The sequence below is a fragment of the Gekko japonicus genome, unplaced genomic scaffold, assembly GCF_001447785.1.
Source record: "Gekko japonicus isolate JY-2015 unplaced genomic scaffold, Gekko_japonicus_V1.1 scaffold48, whole genome shotgun sequence".
Classification (NCBI taxonomy): Eukaryota; Metazoa; Chordata; class Lepidosauria; order Squamata; family Gekkonidae; genus Gekko; species Gekko japonicus.
In genome coordinates, this window is record NW_015174273.1 from 1,564,994 (window position 1) to 1,579,389 (window position 14,396).

General features: G+C 40.7%; 1 protein-coding gene across 1 annotated transcript in view; it reads right to left on the bottom strand.

Moving 5' to 3' along the window:
* Positions 1 to 7,921, bottom strand: part of RNF170 (ring finger protein 170) — a 15,362-nt gene extending 7,441 nt beyond the window's left edge. The window contains exons 1-4 of the mRNA XM_015423724.1: positions 7,861 to 7,921; positions 5,007 to 5,083; positions 2,141 to 2,275; positions 1,589 to 1,667 (exon numbers count right to left, since the gene is read on the bottom strand). Coding sequence (XP_015279210.1) covers positions 1,589 to 1,667; positions 2,141 to 2,268 — 207 coding nt within the window. The 5' untranslated portion in view covers positions 2,269 to 2,275; positions 5,007 to 5,083; positions 7,861 to 7,921. The remainder of the gene's footprint in view (positions 1 to 1,588; positions 1,668 to 2,140; positions 2,276 to 5,006; positions 5,084 to 7,860) is intronic.
* Positions 7,922 to 14,396: the final 6,475 nt, after the last annotated feature.

Below are 14,396 nucleotides of genomic sequence, written 5' to 3' on the forward strand. Positions count from 1 at the left end.
AACATACTTAAAACATTAGCACTCTTGCAATATTTTGTTTATTTAACAGTCTCTGATAACTGACACCTCTTGCTCTGAATTATTGCATCAAAATGTCTGTGCTGTTGCAATCCTGAGTATGCTGTTCAGGTGTGTATCTGTCAGTTGCAAACCTATGATGACGCAGCAGCAGCAGAACTGGAAGAAGAAGCACAAGACAGCCAGTTCCACTGCGGGCCTAATAGAAGCCCTCTGGGGGCCTGATCTGGCCCCCAGGCAGCATGTTTCACATCCCTGTTCTAAAGCATTTCAATTAACTGGGCGATTATAGTGTTTTATGCAGTGCTTTGTCACTTGGCATACGGGACGGAGAAAATCTTCACCCCAAAGGCAGCTAGCAAATGGAAGTGTTTTCATAAATCCTCTTAGTATAAATAAACTTTGGGGGAAATAAATAAATAAATAAATAGTAGACCTTAAGAATAAATACTTCCAAGTTTTTCTTGATGCGGTCACAGCTAAATTAAGAAGCGATGAGTAAAAACGACAGTAACAATTCCATTATTTGTTCTCCATGTTCATTGGTTTTATTTTATTCACAAAATTTATATCCCGCCTTTCTGCCCTTACAAGGACCACCAGGGCCGCTAACCATTTAAAACATACAAGTTAAAATTACATTATAAAACCATTAAAATCAACACCCCTCCCAAACACACATCATTAAAACAAATTTTCAAGAGTTAAGAAACGGAGGTAAAACACACTAAAAACCAGTTAAAATATGTACAAAACACTGATTGGGAAGGAGGGATCACGGAGGGAACGCCAAACAAAACAAAAAAAGTCTTCACCTGCTGGTGGAAGACAGCAACAGATGGGAACAGATGGATCTCCCTGGGGAGAGAGGTCCAGAACTTTGGTGCCACGACTGAGAAGGCCCTTCTCCCTGGGTTGCCACCTGCCTGATCTCAGAAGGCCGGGGCATCCACAGCAGGGCCTCCAAAGTTGACCATAATGGTTAAGCGGGTTCGTAAGGGATTAGGCAGTCCTTCCAGTACACTGGCCCCAAACAGTGTTCCCTCTAAGTTGAGTTAGTGTGAGCTAGCTCACAGTTTTTTAGCCTCCGGCTCACACGTTTTTGTCTTCGCTCAGGAAGGATGGCTCCAGAGCAAACTAATTTATGCAGCAGCCAAATGGCTGGCTCACCACTTTAATGCCAGTAGCTCACAAAGTAGCATTTTTGCTTACAAGACTCCAGCTTAGAGGGAACATTGGACTCCCAAACTGTATAGAGATTTGAAAGTCAAGACCAGCACCTTGAATTGTGCCTGGAAACAAACTGGAAGCCAGTGTAGCAAAGCCAGGACTGGCGTGATAGGGTCAGATCTTTTCTGCCCAGGAAAGGTTGCAGCTGGGTAACCAGTCGAAGCTGGTCAAAGGCACTCCTGGACACAGCTGCCAACTGCTTATCCAGCAGGAGGTCTGGGTCCAAGACCACCCCAGACTATGGATGTGTTCCTTCAAGAGGAGTGCAATCCTATCCAGAACAGGTGACACCTTAAATCCTAGGTCAGGCCTTCTGGCCACCTGTAGACTTCCCTCTTACTCTTACTACACTTATCCCCAGTAAAATACTGAGGTTTTTCTCACTGACCACATAAATAATGCTACTGAGATGGGCTATCCTGAATTTGAATTTTAACACCTAGAGGAACAAAGAACAGGTGTAAGGAAACACAATAACTGCATAATGTTTGTTAGTTCTTTGAACTGCCTACTTTAAGGGCTTGTTTAGGCGATCAGTTTTCATGAATGGTGTACAGATTTCTGCCGAATGTCATTTACAGTATAACCCTAAGTAGAGTCATGCCCTTCTCAATCCACTGAAGACAGAGGGCTTATGCAGGTGCAACTCTGCTGAGGACCGCACCGTCAATGGACTTGGTACGTGACTGTACATTTGGATCCAAATCTCCCCAGTGTCAGTCTACCCACACCACCGTATTGGTTCTCAAACATATCTATTCTGGATGTCACTTCTGGAATGTGCAGTCAAGTAACAGTTTGCTGAAGAACACACAGCTGTTTAATTTAGTTTTTAAGAAGTGCGTATTTGACACATCAAAAAATATTGCCAGAGATTCCAAAACAACCTCACCTTAAAAGCACATATGCCAGTGCAACAAGGAATGTGAAGCCGAGCACAACTGCCAGCAGTACCTGGTCACTTATTCCTTCTATCATTGAATCATTATCTAGTTGGACTTCTACTTCTTGATAGGCCATTCCAGAGCTGGAACCCAAGAAACACGAGATTACCAATTTACACATGCATGCAAAAAATACTGTCTACAAGTAAAAGGATAAACAACAGCACTAAGATAGTTTCCAAGGAAACTTTGAACTTAAGTAAAAGGATAAACAACAACAACAGCAACAACTAGTTTCCAAGGAAGCATCAAACATTAAAGTCAAGCTGCACCATATGTTTTGGTACCATGCAAGTGCAATCATAAGCAGAGTCACACCCTTCTAAGACTTCAAAAGGTGTAGATCTTCTCAGATTGCTCTGTGAATGTCTTTCAGTCAAGATGAGATGTAAGGAACTCCTCCCCACATCTGCTCTACACAGCAATATGTACGTGAGCAAATGCTAAAGTTCATACTGGTTGTTAAGAAGGAAACAATACTTATACCATTGAAAGCACTTAGTCCTGCAGGTAGAACACTGTACTTGGGCATAGGGAAATCACTATACAACCAGCTCCACGTGATTATTGTGAGGATAAATGAAATAAGCACTAATAAAGCAATAAGAATGATAACCATACCAGCTAGCACATTATAAGCACTAATAAAGCAATAAGAATGATTTATTCTTTATTCTCAGAATGATAACCATACCAGCTAGATCAGGGAAAATGTCAGTTACACGAGAGAGCCCTATATGACACTGTGTTAAAGCCTCAGCGTTTTAGAACTCGTCAAATATACTTAGTTGGTATTTTAGTCTGTTAGACCAAGTTCATTTGTTTCAAGGCTGAAATTAGGCTACATTTAATCAAATTGTATGTTCTAACCTAATGCAAGTACACAAGCAAGCTAATTTTTTGCTTTCTAACTGAAGTTTTGTCCAAGCTGGTATATCATTCTCCATCCTTGTCATGCATTACATCATATATTTCTCCATGAGTTAATTCGGGCTTCCCCCAATCCAACTTGCCTCTCCCATAGCCACAGGGCAGCTGTGGGAAACTTATTTCTCCAAGCTCCTCTGGGCCCAATTTGGATTAGGATCATAGGGCATGAGGAGAAGGACCTTCAGCCTCTCCCTCTCACATGGTTTTCCAGATCCAAAATGGCCCAAAGGGGCTATTAACTCTGAGCAGTATTTGATTACTTCACCGGGTTTTTTTCTTGCTGATTTTGCATGTTAGCCAAGAGTTCACATACTCTTCAACTGTCAGTGAAGTATTTGCTTCAAGTGAATTTAATCTTTGACAGTTAATTGAAACAGTTATAATTCAAATTCAAAGGATTTATTGTGCTAGCCATAGGCCATAACAAAATTACAAAACATTCAAATGGATCAGTAAAGCAGTAAAATAGTATGATGAAATACATAAAGAAGTAAAACCTAAAATCACATACCTAAAATGAGAATGGGTTAAAATAGCCTACGTGTTATAAGAATGGCCCCTATGGTGCCGCCCTGGCTCTAATCTTTTTGGCCGTTGAAACCGTTATAGAAAAATTAGATTAACTGCTTTTTAATAGAGGTTAAGAGTTGAGATTGGCCTTCTCAGTCTCGCTTTACCAGCTGCTGATTGGATCATTTGCACTTGTGTCAATTATCTCACAAGAACTAATTATTTATCTAGACAGTAATCACATGATAAAGATATAAGAGATTTATAGGAAGATGATTGATATTTTTCTATAAACATGCACTACTGTGATAACCAAATCAGATTTCTCTGGATGAAATTATTAGAAGAAGATTGTGTGTGTGACTTAGGCTTTCTGATAAACTCCAAAAGCAGTAAAACAAAAATTGAAACCTGGATTAAAATTATTACTCACTATAACACGATTAAGCAATATTACAAATTTTGATAATTTTAGCACTTATTTTTACAGTAATTGCAAGGTTAATTTTATATGCCTGTATTTCTTACTCTCTTAAAATAATAAAGAGAACTATTGCATTTTTCAATTTAAAAAAGGTTTTCAGTTTGGTTTGCTGATCATAGTTCAAAGAACTGAACGCACACCTTACTTGCTTATCAGATTTAAAGGTTAATAAACAGCCTTTAATAGAACTGGAGAATTCTGCAGCTAAACAGTTTGAAGAGGCAAAGCCCTTTTAAAATTGTTTAGTCTAGATTCTCTAACTGGATGCAGGAGTAAAGCCTCTCATTACAATCCAGTGAGCAAATAACTCCCCCTGAGGCCATTTTGGGTTTGGAGAATAGCTTGGGGGGGAACGGGGGACTGAAGCATCTTCTCCTGTCCTGTGGTTCCGATCCAAATTGAGCCTTGTGGCACTTGAGGAAATAAGTTCCCCACAGCTGCAGTGGGGCTGTGGAACAGGTGAGTCTAATTGGGGGAATCCAACTCAACTTGTGGAGAAATTTATCATGTAGTTCAGGTCCTAGCATATTCCTGAAGTTCCTTATCTTTCAGAACTCTGCCTTGCAAGTCTCAACAATGTTAACTTGATCTAGATATAAGAGAGAACCTGCTTACAAACGGGATTCTCAAGGTAGGTTTATGGTTGAAGATTAGACTCAGTACTGCTATTTGGATGTAATGTTCAATTTGGTTTGCAGAAAATAAACCATTACAGATAACTGAGCTTTATAATGAAGAAGCAACTTAGATCGAGAAACTGACTTTGACAGCCTCCTCCCTCCAAAGAATAAAGTGTTAATAAGGTTGTGACTATTAACTATGGAACTGCCAGATGGGGAAATCCTTTGTTTAGTGTAATGATAGAGACAACATGAATGTCCTTTATTTACCTCAGCTGGAAATTGACAGACTTAGCACCATGTCATCAGTCTCTTTGGATCCACAGCATAACACTTCCAAGCAGTGCCTTGAAAGAAAGGAGCATTTTCAGGCTGCTTCTTGAACCACATGTCACCATAGCATTTGTTTTATATAATTTTTACATTTGTAGAGAAAGGCCTGAGTTATGAAAAATTACACTATTAAATCATCCCAGCAAACAATAATGATATAAATGTTAAACCTGATTGGACTGGGGTGCTGGGTACATTAGTACTTTAGTATCTGTATGTGCTCCATTGTCTCTTTTGGTATAACTGAAGCGGTTGATTTTGATCTATAAAACACTGAACATTTAGGGCCAAACCTATAGTCTGCCTCATGCTCTGTCCTACTGCAGTGTCAAAACTGAATGAAGGCATTGTTTCTATAATGTCATACATTTGTTTATTTACTTCATTTATGTTGACAGTGTTTAAATATGCAAAGGAAGTGGAGCACTGACTGTTTAGAGAAAAATAAGTAGGTTTATTAGAAAAGAGAAAAGCTTATATAACATAGAAGAGAGAGAACCTTAAACTGTCTAATCTAACTGCTGAAGGAGGAAGAACAAACAAGAAGGAATCTCTGCAGGAGCAGGAAGCCTCCAGAAGAGCCAAACAGGAGACAGCAAGGACATAATTTGAAACTGTGGGCAGTCCCTAATCTAGCTATGCTAACTACAAGTTGTTCAGCTGTCCCCCCGTAAGGTGATCTTCAGATCTTCTTCATAAGGCTGCACTACAGACCTGGCATATTCCAACAGCCCTTCTTGAGGTCTATTGTGCTTGTCCACAAGTTTCATTCTTCTTTGCAGAAGAAGGTGGGGGAGGAATATTTCTTTGCCTTCAGCAAACAGAACTTTTCAAGGCTGATTTTATTAACCATCTCTAAGACAGTGAGCTGAAGTTCTTTACAGCCAAACTTTTCCTACCTCTTTACTAAGAAACAAGTACCATGAACAGCTGCACTGGGGTTACAACAGAGGCTTTTATGCTTGTGAATATTGAATATTAATGCCACAAAAGAACATGTTAGCGCAGATGTATTATCTCATTGGCCTGCTGAATAGAAAGCTAATAAGAGAAAGACTGTAAAGACCTTGTTAGATGTTTCTCATGTGGCAAAACTGGAATTCTGCCACATGGCATGGTTCAGAAAGAATTAAAATGTCCCAGTGCCCATTAGAACACAAGAAATAATTGTGACTGGCCAGCCAAAATAAAATCCTAATTGCATCTACTTGAAGGCAAATTGTATTAATTTCATTGCAATTGTTACTTTTTTGGCAATAATCTGTAGTATTTTCTCTCACAGTAGCCATATTTATTTTACACCTTTCTTACATTAAGTAACAGACAATTACATTATCTTTTTCATGTGGAATGAAGAACAATCATACAAGAATCTTTTTCTTTGTCTCCATTTTCTGTAACCACCTTCAGTATCTATTGAACTTTAATCTGAATTCTTACTGGATTTTGTATCATTAATACAAAAATCCTAAATGATAAAGAAATAATAGAGGGCAACAAAAATGCATACACACTTCCATATAGTCAATGACCAAGGTTTAGTAAAGACTGATATGCACATCTTTACATGCACCTAACCTTGCAAGCTTGCAAATCAGTCCACAAGATTTTTGGCCCACAAGAACTTTCCTTAACCTGTGTACCTACATAAAACTACACTAATTACTGATAAAGTTTCAGTGACCAGAAAGTACCAACTCTTTCCAATTTACAGGAACCTCCCTACTTTGCCACCTGGCCACAGGGTATATACAGGTTTACCTACAAACAGGGGTGGTTGCAGGTTTTTTTCCCCTTGCTGGAAAGAGCGCTCAGCTTCCCTTCTAGAGATGTAAAATTTCCGGAAATTTTGAAGCTCGGAAAAAAAACCCGTTTTTTCCCGGGAAAAAACGGAAATTTTCGGAAAAAATGAAAAAAATGCTACATTAGCATTTCTTTTGTCTTTTCTAGATTGAAAGTCATTCTGTTACTTTAGGAACATAAAATATGACTATGGACATTTTTATTTGGCATGAAATTATCACAACTAGCATATTAAAAATATAGTGTATCCAAACAATTATCACAAACAGAATACCCACCCACATGCAAAAACAAAACTGAAACCTTTTTATTTTCTTCTGACAATAGCACCTCCTAAAGGAAGAAATGCATCTTGCATTGGAGAGTTCAGTTTGTAACCTAGGACTGGCTTGTCCTCAGTGCACAGAAATTCGATCAATCTGATACCATATATATATATTTTAGAAATGATTTGGAAAATATTTGGAGGCAGGAACAAGAAAGGGAAAAAAACTAAACCTAACAAAGAACTCCAAAACCAAACAAAGGTTAGTGGAAAGGAGGGCCAATATTAAAACCTTTTCATAAAAAGAGGTATATAAAACATATATAGGGGCCCAATTACAACCAATATATATAAAACTTTTTTAGCCCTGGTTATGGTTATGTTTTATATATATTGGTTGTAATTGGGCCCCTATATATGTTTTATATACCTCTTTTTATGAAAAGGTTTTAATATTGGCCCTCCTTTCCACTAACCTTTGTTTGGTTTTGGAAAATATTTGAACACCTTGTCTTAAAATATTTTATTCATCATGTTAAAATAAAACGTTCCATAATCATTTTTTCTTTTCTTTTCTTTTTTCAATTTTTCCAATTTTTCGGGAAAAAACAAAAAATCTTCAGGGGGAAAAAACGGTTTTTTCCCGAATTTTTCCGGGTTTTTTCCGGGCCTTCACATCTCTATTCCCTCCAACTTTACTTATCGAAGGACACAGATACTCACCTCAAATACAAACAGCAATTTCCAGATCAGAATGTATATTTAATGAATCAAGTCCTTGGAAGTTCTGGAATCAGTGATCAATGGGAACATCTTTTCCTGAAACTGAGAGAAAGAAATAGCTTTGAGTGTCTTCTTGAAGGAGTGATATGTTATAAAGAGAGTGATATTTTATGGACAGAATCCTATGCACAGACTACAAATTATTCTACTCCCAAAAGCCTGAATTTCACCAGGTGTGATTCAGTGGTGGGAAAAGCCTTCTGAGGAAAGCTAATACAAAAGTCAGACTAAACTGTTGGGGGGAGGGGGAATAATTGTCTTTTGCCAATATGCTGTGATAGTGGCACTCTCTCACCCTTGCCTTTTACAAGACCCCGCTTCTAGGCTGATTGATTCCTGTTGTGTTGTGCACTGTCTTCACAGCTAGTGGGCAACACAATAGATAAAATTAGATAAGATTAAATAGTCAATCCGGGATGGAAAAACTATCATCAGTTTATTGATACAAGTTCACAACATGGAACTGACTGCAAGTCACACAGTGCAATCCTAAAATGAGTAACACCCTCCTAAGGCCACTGAAGTCAATGGGGTTACAAGAATGTAACTCTGTTTAGGACTGCACTGATAGTGTCCTTTTGCGATTTATTTTATATAGTTTAGCTACACTGTAATCACAGATTGAATTGGAGCATGACAGGAGAGTTCTAGCATGTGAGGATGTCTATACTGCAACAATTATACTTTAAACAAATACATTAGTTTCTCTAGATCTGAGTTTCAGTCTCCCTGTAGATGTCAGAGACCTACAAGGAATTGTTCAGAAAATACAGAAAAGACCAGGAAATCCATGGTGTAAGACTCCTCATCTCCAGGGCTAGATATATAGGTAAAGGTAAAGGTTTCCCTTGCTCGAAAGCCAGTCGAATCCGACTCTAGGGTTGCGGTGCTCCTCTCCGTTTCAAAGCCGAAGAGCCAGCGCTGTCTGAAGACGTTTCCATGGTCATGTGGCCGGCATGACTAAACACCAAGGCGCACGGAATAGCTTCATATTAATCTAGCCCCAAACCTCAGCACTATAGCAATTAAGAGTTAGGTGACCAGGACGCTGACCTGGCTCCAAACCTGATCAGTACAGCACTGGAGGAGTACTTTACCTTTTCCTTCCCCATTTTGTGGAGAGCTGGGTTGGAGGAAATGAGACTGGAAGGAACTCTGCACCACAGACGGCAAGATAATTCCTTATCGTCAATAACTTCTAGATGGAGGCTAGTGAAACAAGAGTGGGAAGGGCCCCGGTAACACTTTTAGGGCTGCTTATAGAAACAGAAAACAGACAGCGTCACACGAAATCTGAACTGCTGGTACTCAAATAGAAAGCACTACTGGATAGTATTGCCTACCAGTAAAGAGTGGAGCCTCTTTGCACTGGAAAAGAGTGAAAACCAGCTAAATTGTATGCTGAAAATAATTACAGTGACTGCACTAGGTCTATATCTCCTTGGCACCACCCCACCCCACTAGAGATCCTAGAGCTGAGCTACTCTCCTCTGTAGCCAGTCAGCCTATTTCCTAGCTAATGCCCTAAGGTAGTGTGGAAGCTGGCAACTCTAGGCAGCAGGAACTCCATGATCTCCAGCCCTTTGAAAGAAGGGAAAGACATTTCCGTACTCTTCCCCTGAGGTGCAGAGTCTCAGCCCCTGTTCCCAGCAAACGGAGGAGCTTCATTTTCGGTATTCAAGCAGGGGTGGGAACGGATCACCTTCCATCCTTACAAAGCTATCATGGATGCCCTGGAGAACCCTCGTAAACTGCAATCTTGATGAAGTGCTGCCATAAGCTTCTAAGGTCTGACCCTTTTATAGCTAAAACTATCTGGGAGAGGAAAAAGAGCCCAGGTACATAATGAATTATGATTGGAGGAAGCATTTTTCTTCCAATACTGAAAACATCCCAAGACTCTTTTCGATTCGAAGGGGTCAGAGCCCCCCCGGATGGGAGAGGTGGCTGAATCCAGTGGAGCAGTCAATGGAAAGCTCTTTTCCGCATTCCCCTGTCTTCAGCAGGCCTTTTTGATCCCAGGAAAGTGGACTCCCTACATGGACCTACATGGACTAACAGCCGCACAGGCTGGGTGACTGCAACAAGAAGAGGAAAGGGCAAAATTGTCCTTCTCCTCTTGTAAGCACAGTGTCACTAACTGAAGAAGGCGTCTATCTTTACTCATGTATATGTTTATATCTCACTTTTCCTTGTGGCTCAAAGCAGCTTACAAATTAAAAGTATACAGAATAAAATAAAACCGCAAATAACCACCCCTCCCTGCTAAAAGCTACACCCCATTAAAAGCCTTGGCAAACAGAATGGCCTTGCAGAGCCTCCTAAAAGTTACACAGACAATGCCTTCTTCTCAGGAGACCATTCCACCAAGTAGGAACTACAACAGAAAAGGCATGTGCTGTAAATGATACTAGGTGGGCTACCCTAAAGCAGGAGAACAACCTTTTGTTGTTGTTGTTGTTCAGTCGCACAGTTGAGTCCAACTCTTCGCAACACCATGAACCACATCACGCCAGGCCCTCCTGTCTTCTGTCGTGCTCCGGAGTTTGCTCAGTATCATGTTCGTTGCCTCGATAACACTGTCTAACCATCTCATCCTTTGCCGTCCCCCTTCTTCTTTGACCTTCAATCTTTCCCAGCATCAGGGTCTTCTCCAGTGAGTGCTCCCTTCTCATTTGGTGGCCTAAGTATTTGAGCTTCAGCTTCAGTATCTTCAGCTTCAGAACAACTAGCAGGCAGAAACTGAAGGACTGCAACTGCCGTATGGGGATATATGGGAAGAGACAATCTAGTGGATCCTAGGTCACTGGGGCTCGCTCCGGCAGGGAAAATAATTATTTGAACTGAAAAACTCATATTATTTGCCCAAGCCCATACTACTGCTGTGATGTGGAGGCAGTATTTTAGCACTGACTTTACTCTTGGGTAATGTGTGCATTATGCTGCAGGTATTACAGAATTGCATAATTTGCATCTGTATGTAAAGATATGCTAAAGCCCTTGAATTATTCATTCAAGGCAACCATCGTGGCTATTCTAGGGAAAATATTTTCCTTACATGCCTGATATTACAAACAAACAGTACTTTGTCTTAGCTTTTATGCTGAAAAGCACTATTTTTAGATTGTTAGAATTAGCTTGCAGAGCTAATTGCAGCCTGGGTGTCTGTATGATCTGCACCAGGAAGCAGTACAGGAAGAATTAATCCACCCTTTTCCAGTGCCACTTCTCAGATTTTTAATCTGCTACAGGAGCCTGCTAATTAGTTTTTGAAAAAGTGAAAGATCCTAATCATGGATTTCCTACATGTCACATTTGCTTTCTCTTCTTCACCTGATGCAACAATAGATTCTTAAGTGTAAGGATGTGTTGCTGGCGACCAAGATTAAAATAATTAATATCACAATATTTCCCATTACTATGTATGGGTGTGAAACTTGGACAACAACGAAAACTTGACAGGAAGAAAGTTGATTCATTTGAAATCTGGTGTTGGAGGAGAGTTTTACGGGTACCGTGGGCCACCAAAAAGACAAATAAGTGGGTTCCAGATAAAATCAAGCCCAAGCTAAAATGTCTAAATTGAGACTATCTTACTTTGGTCACGTTAGGAGAAGACAAGAGTCACTGGAAAAAGATGATAATGCTAGGAAAAGTTGAAGGCAGCAGGAAAAGAGGAAGACCCAACATGAGACGGACTGACTCAATCATAGAAGCCACAAAGGCCATCACTTTGCAAGACCTGAGCAAGGCTGTTAACAATAGTCCATTTTAGAGGTCATTAATTCATAGGATCACCATAAGTTGGAATCCACTTGATGGCACTTAACACACATATACAAGCTTTGCTCATTCTCCCCCATAAAGAAAGCACATCCTAAACTATCCTTTCCCCAGGTTCATAAGAATCAGAACTTTTAAAAGCTAGCCACAGTCTGGATTTGTTAGCAACATTTTCAATATTTTTTTTTCCCGTTCTTCATATCTTACCTGGTGTCATTATCACCCAGAGCTGCATGTGCTTAATTGAGGTCTAATTGAAGCATGATATGCACTTAAAAGCAAACTCTGTGTGGCGTTCCATGTATCCTGTGTCTTGGTTAATTTGGGTCATATGGACTGTGTGTGCAACCTCAGTATGCAAAGTACTGTGGCTTGAACAGGTATCATGCTGGCATGCATAACACTACATATACAGTGGCAGAGGGCCTGATTTCAACAAGGTGCAGGCCTTTCAAATGCTGTATGGGTATGTTTTGATTGCACACCGAATGCCAAACTTAAATCAGGCTTTACATTGCATATGTTCTCAGGGACAGTAACACACATAGCAACCCCAAGTGTTCTCTTGTACCTTTACTTTATACTAATAAAATATATTTTGATGCATTTATGATGAAGATATATTTTCTAGGCAACAAACACACTTTAGGAAGATAATTTCAGAACTGCAGCACTTGTAATGGCTTTGTAAATAAAAGAGTCACGTAATCTGGAAGAAACCTCAAGAGTTATCCAGCAAGCTCCCAACTGCAGGATATACTAAATTTAAAGCATGTTTAATAAGGTTCTTTTAGGGTAGTTTCTTGCCTATTAAAAAGGTAAAGGTTCCCTTGCTCGAAAGCCAGTCGAATCCAACTCTAGGGTTGCGGTGCTCATCTCCGTTTCAAAGCCAAAGAGCCAGCGCTGTCCGAAGACGTTTCCGTGGTCATGTGGCCAGCATGACTAAACACCAAGGCGCACGGAACGCTGTTACCTTCCCACCGAAGTGGTACCTATTTATCTACTTGCAATTTCTTGCTTTCAAACTGCTAGGTTGGCAGGAGCTGGAACTAGAGATGGGAGCTCACTCCATCATGCGATACCCGGGTCTCGAACTGCGGACCTTCTACAGCCTGCAGTTCAGCGTCTTAACCACTTGAGCCACCGCAGCTCCTTCTTGCCTATTAGCTGGTAGCTACCGGTAATATTGCTCCTAACGCACAATGAGAACACATTTTAAGCAAGGTCACTCTGCTGCACTCAAAATAAAGATAGCAAGAAAGTGGCATTTTCCATCCCCCCCCCCAATGCATGCCTTTGAAATGAAGGGGGGGAGGAACCTGGTTCATGTTAAGAAGCTAGGACTCAAAAGGATGAACTATTCCGGATTAACACATAACCCAGGAAAGTGATTTTGTCTACACAGTGTCAAGGTTCTTAATTATTTTTTTACTTCATTTATACCCTGCCTTTCTCTCCAACAGGGACCCAAAGTGGCTTGCGTCATTCCCATCTCCCCCGTTTTATCCTCACAACAACCCTGTAAAGTAGGTTAGGCTGACAGTATGTGACTGGCTCAAGGTCACCCGGCAAACATCCATGGCGGGGTGGGAATTCAAACCTGGGTATCACGATCTTGGTATTCAGGGCATGTCTGGTGTGCCAGTCCAGGGGTTAATGTCACGGTGGGTCCGAGGCCCCCATTCTGTCATGGAAACTCACTGTGGGGTCCTGGGCCCGTCACATGCCCTCACATACCTCATAGACTGCTGTTTGTGAGGATAAAACGGAAGATGAGGGAGCAATGTTGTAAGCTGCTTCAGTTCAACATTTGGGGGGAGAAAAGTGGGCTATAAACATCTAAATAACTGAATGAATAAAAAAAAAATAAGCTAAATACAAGTCTCTGCATCCTGAGATGTCTGCAATAAATAACAAACTCCTTTCATGATGTAAAGCTCTGGCCTCAAGGGAAGGTCTGGAAAACCATTAAAGGCAGCCGATAGGATGCAGTCCACTAGGAAACAGACCACACAAATCCTGAGTTGTCAGAACTGCGCAGTCCTAATTCACCTTCATGCAATCTTTTTTTCTCCCTACACAGGGACACATCCCCTTTCCCCAACCCTCTTACAGGTACATATTCAAAAGGGCTTACTCCAGCAATGAAGTCAGGAAAAATCAAATGCATAATTGTAGGATGGGGGAGACTTGTCTTGGCAGTAGTTTGTGCGAAAAGGATTTAGGGGTCTTGGCAGACCACACGCTGACTGAACATGAGTCAGCAGTGTGGTGTGGTAGCTAAAAAGGCAAATGCCAATTTGGGCTGTATCAACAGAAGTATAGTGTCCAGATCACGATTACTCTGGTTTGGTTAGACCTCACCTAGAGTATTGGGTTCAGTTTTGGGCACCAGCACCACAATTTAAGAAGGATATAGACAAGCTGGAATGTGTCCAGAGGAGGGCAATAAAGATGCTGAGGGGGTCTGGAGACCAAGTCCTATGAGGAAAGGTTGAAGAAGCTTGGTATGCTTAACATGGAGAGAAGACAACTATGAGGTGATATAACAAGAAGTACCTGAAGGGCTGTCATATAGAGAGGATGGTGAGTTGTTTTCTGTTGCTTCAGAAGGTCGGACCAGAACCAATGGGTTGAAATTAAATCAGAAGAGTTTTCGGCTAAACATCAGGAAGTACTTCCTGACAGAGCGG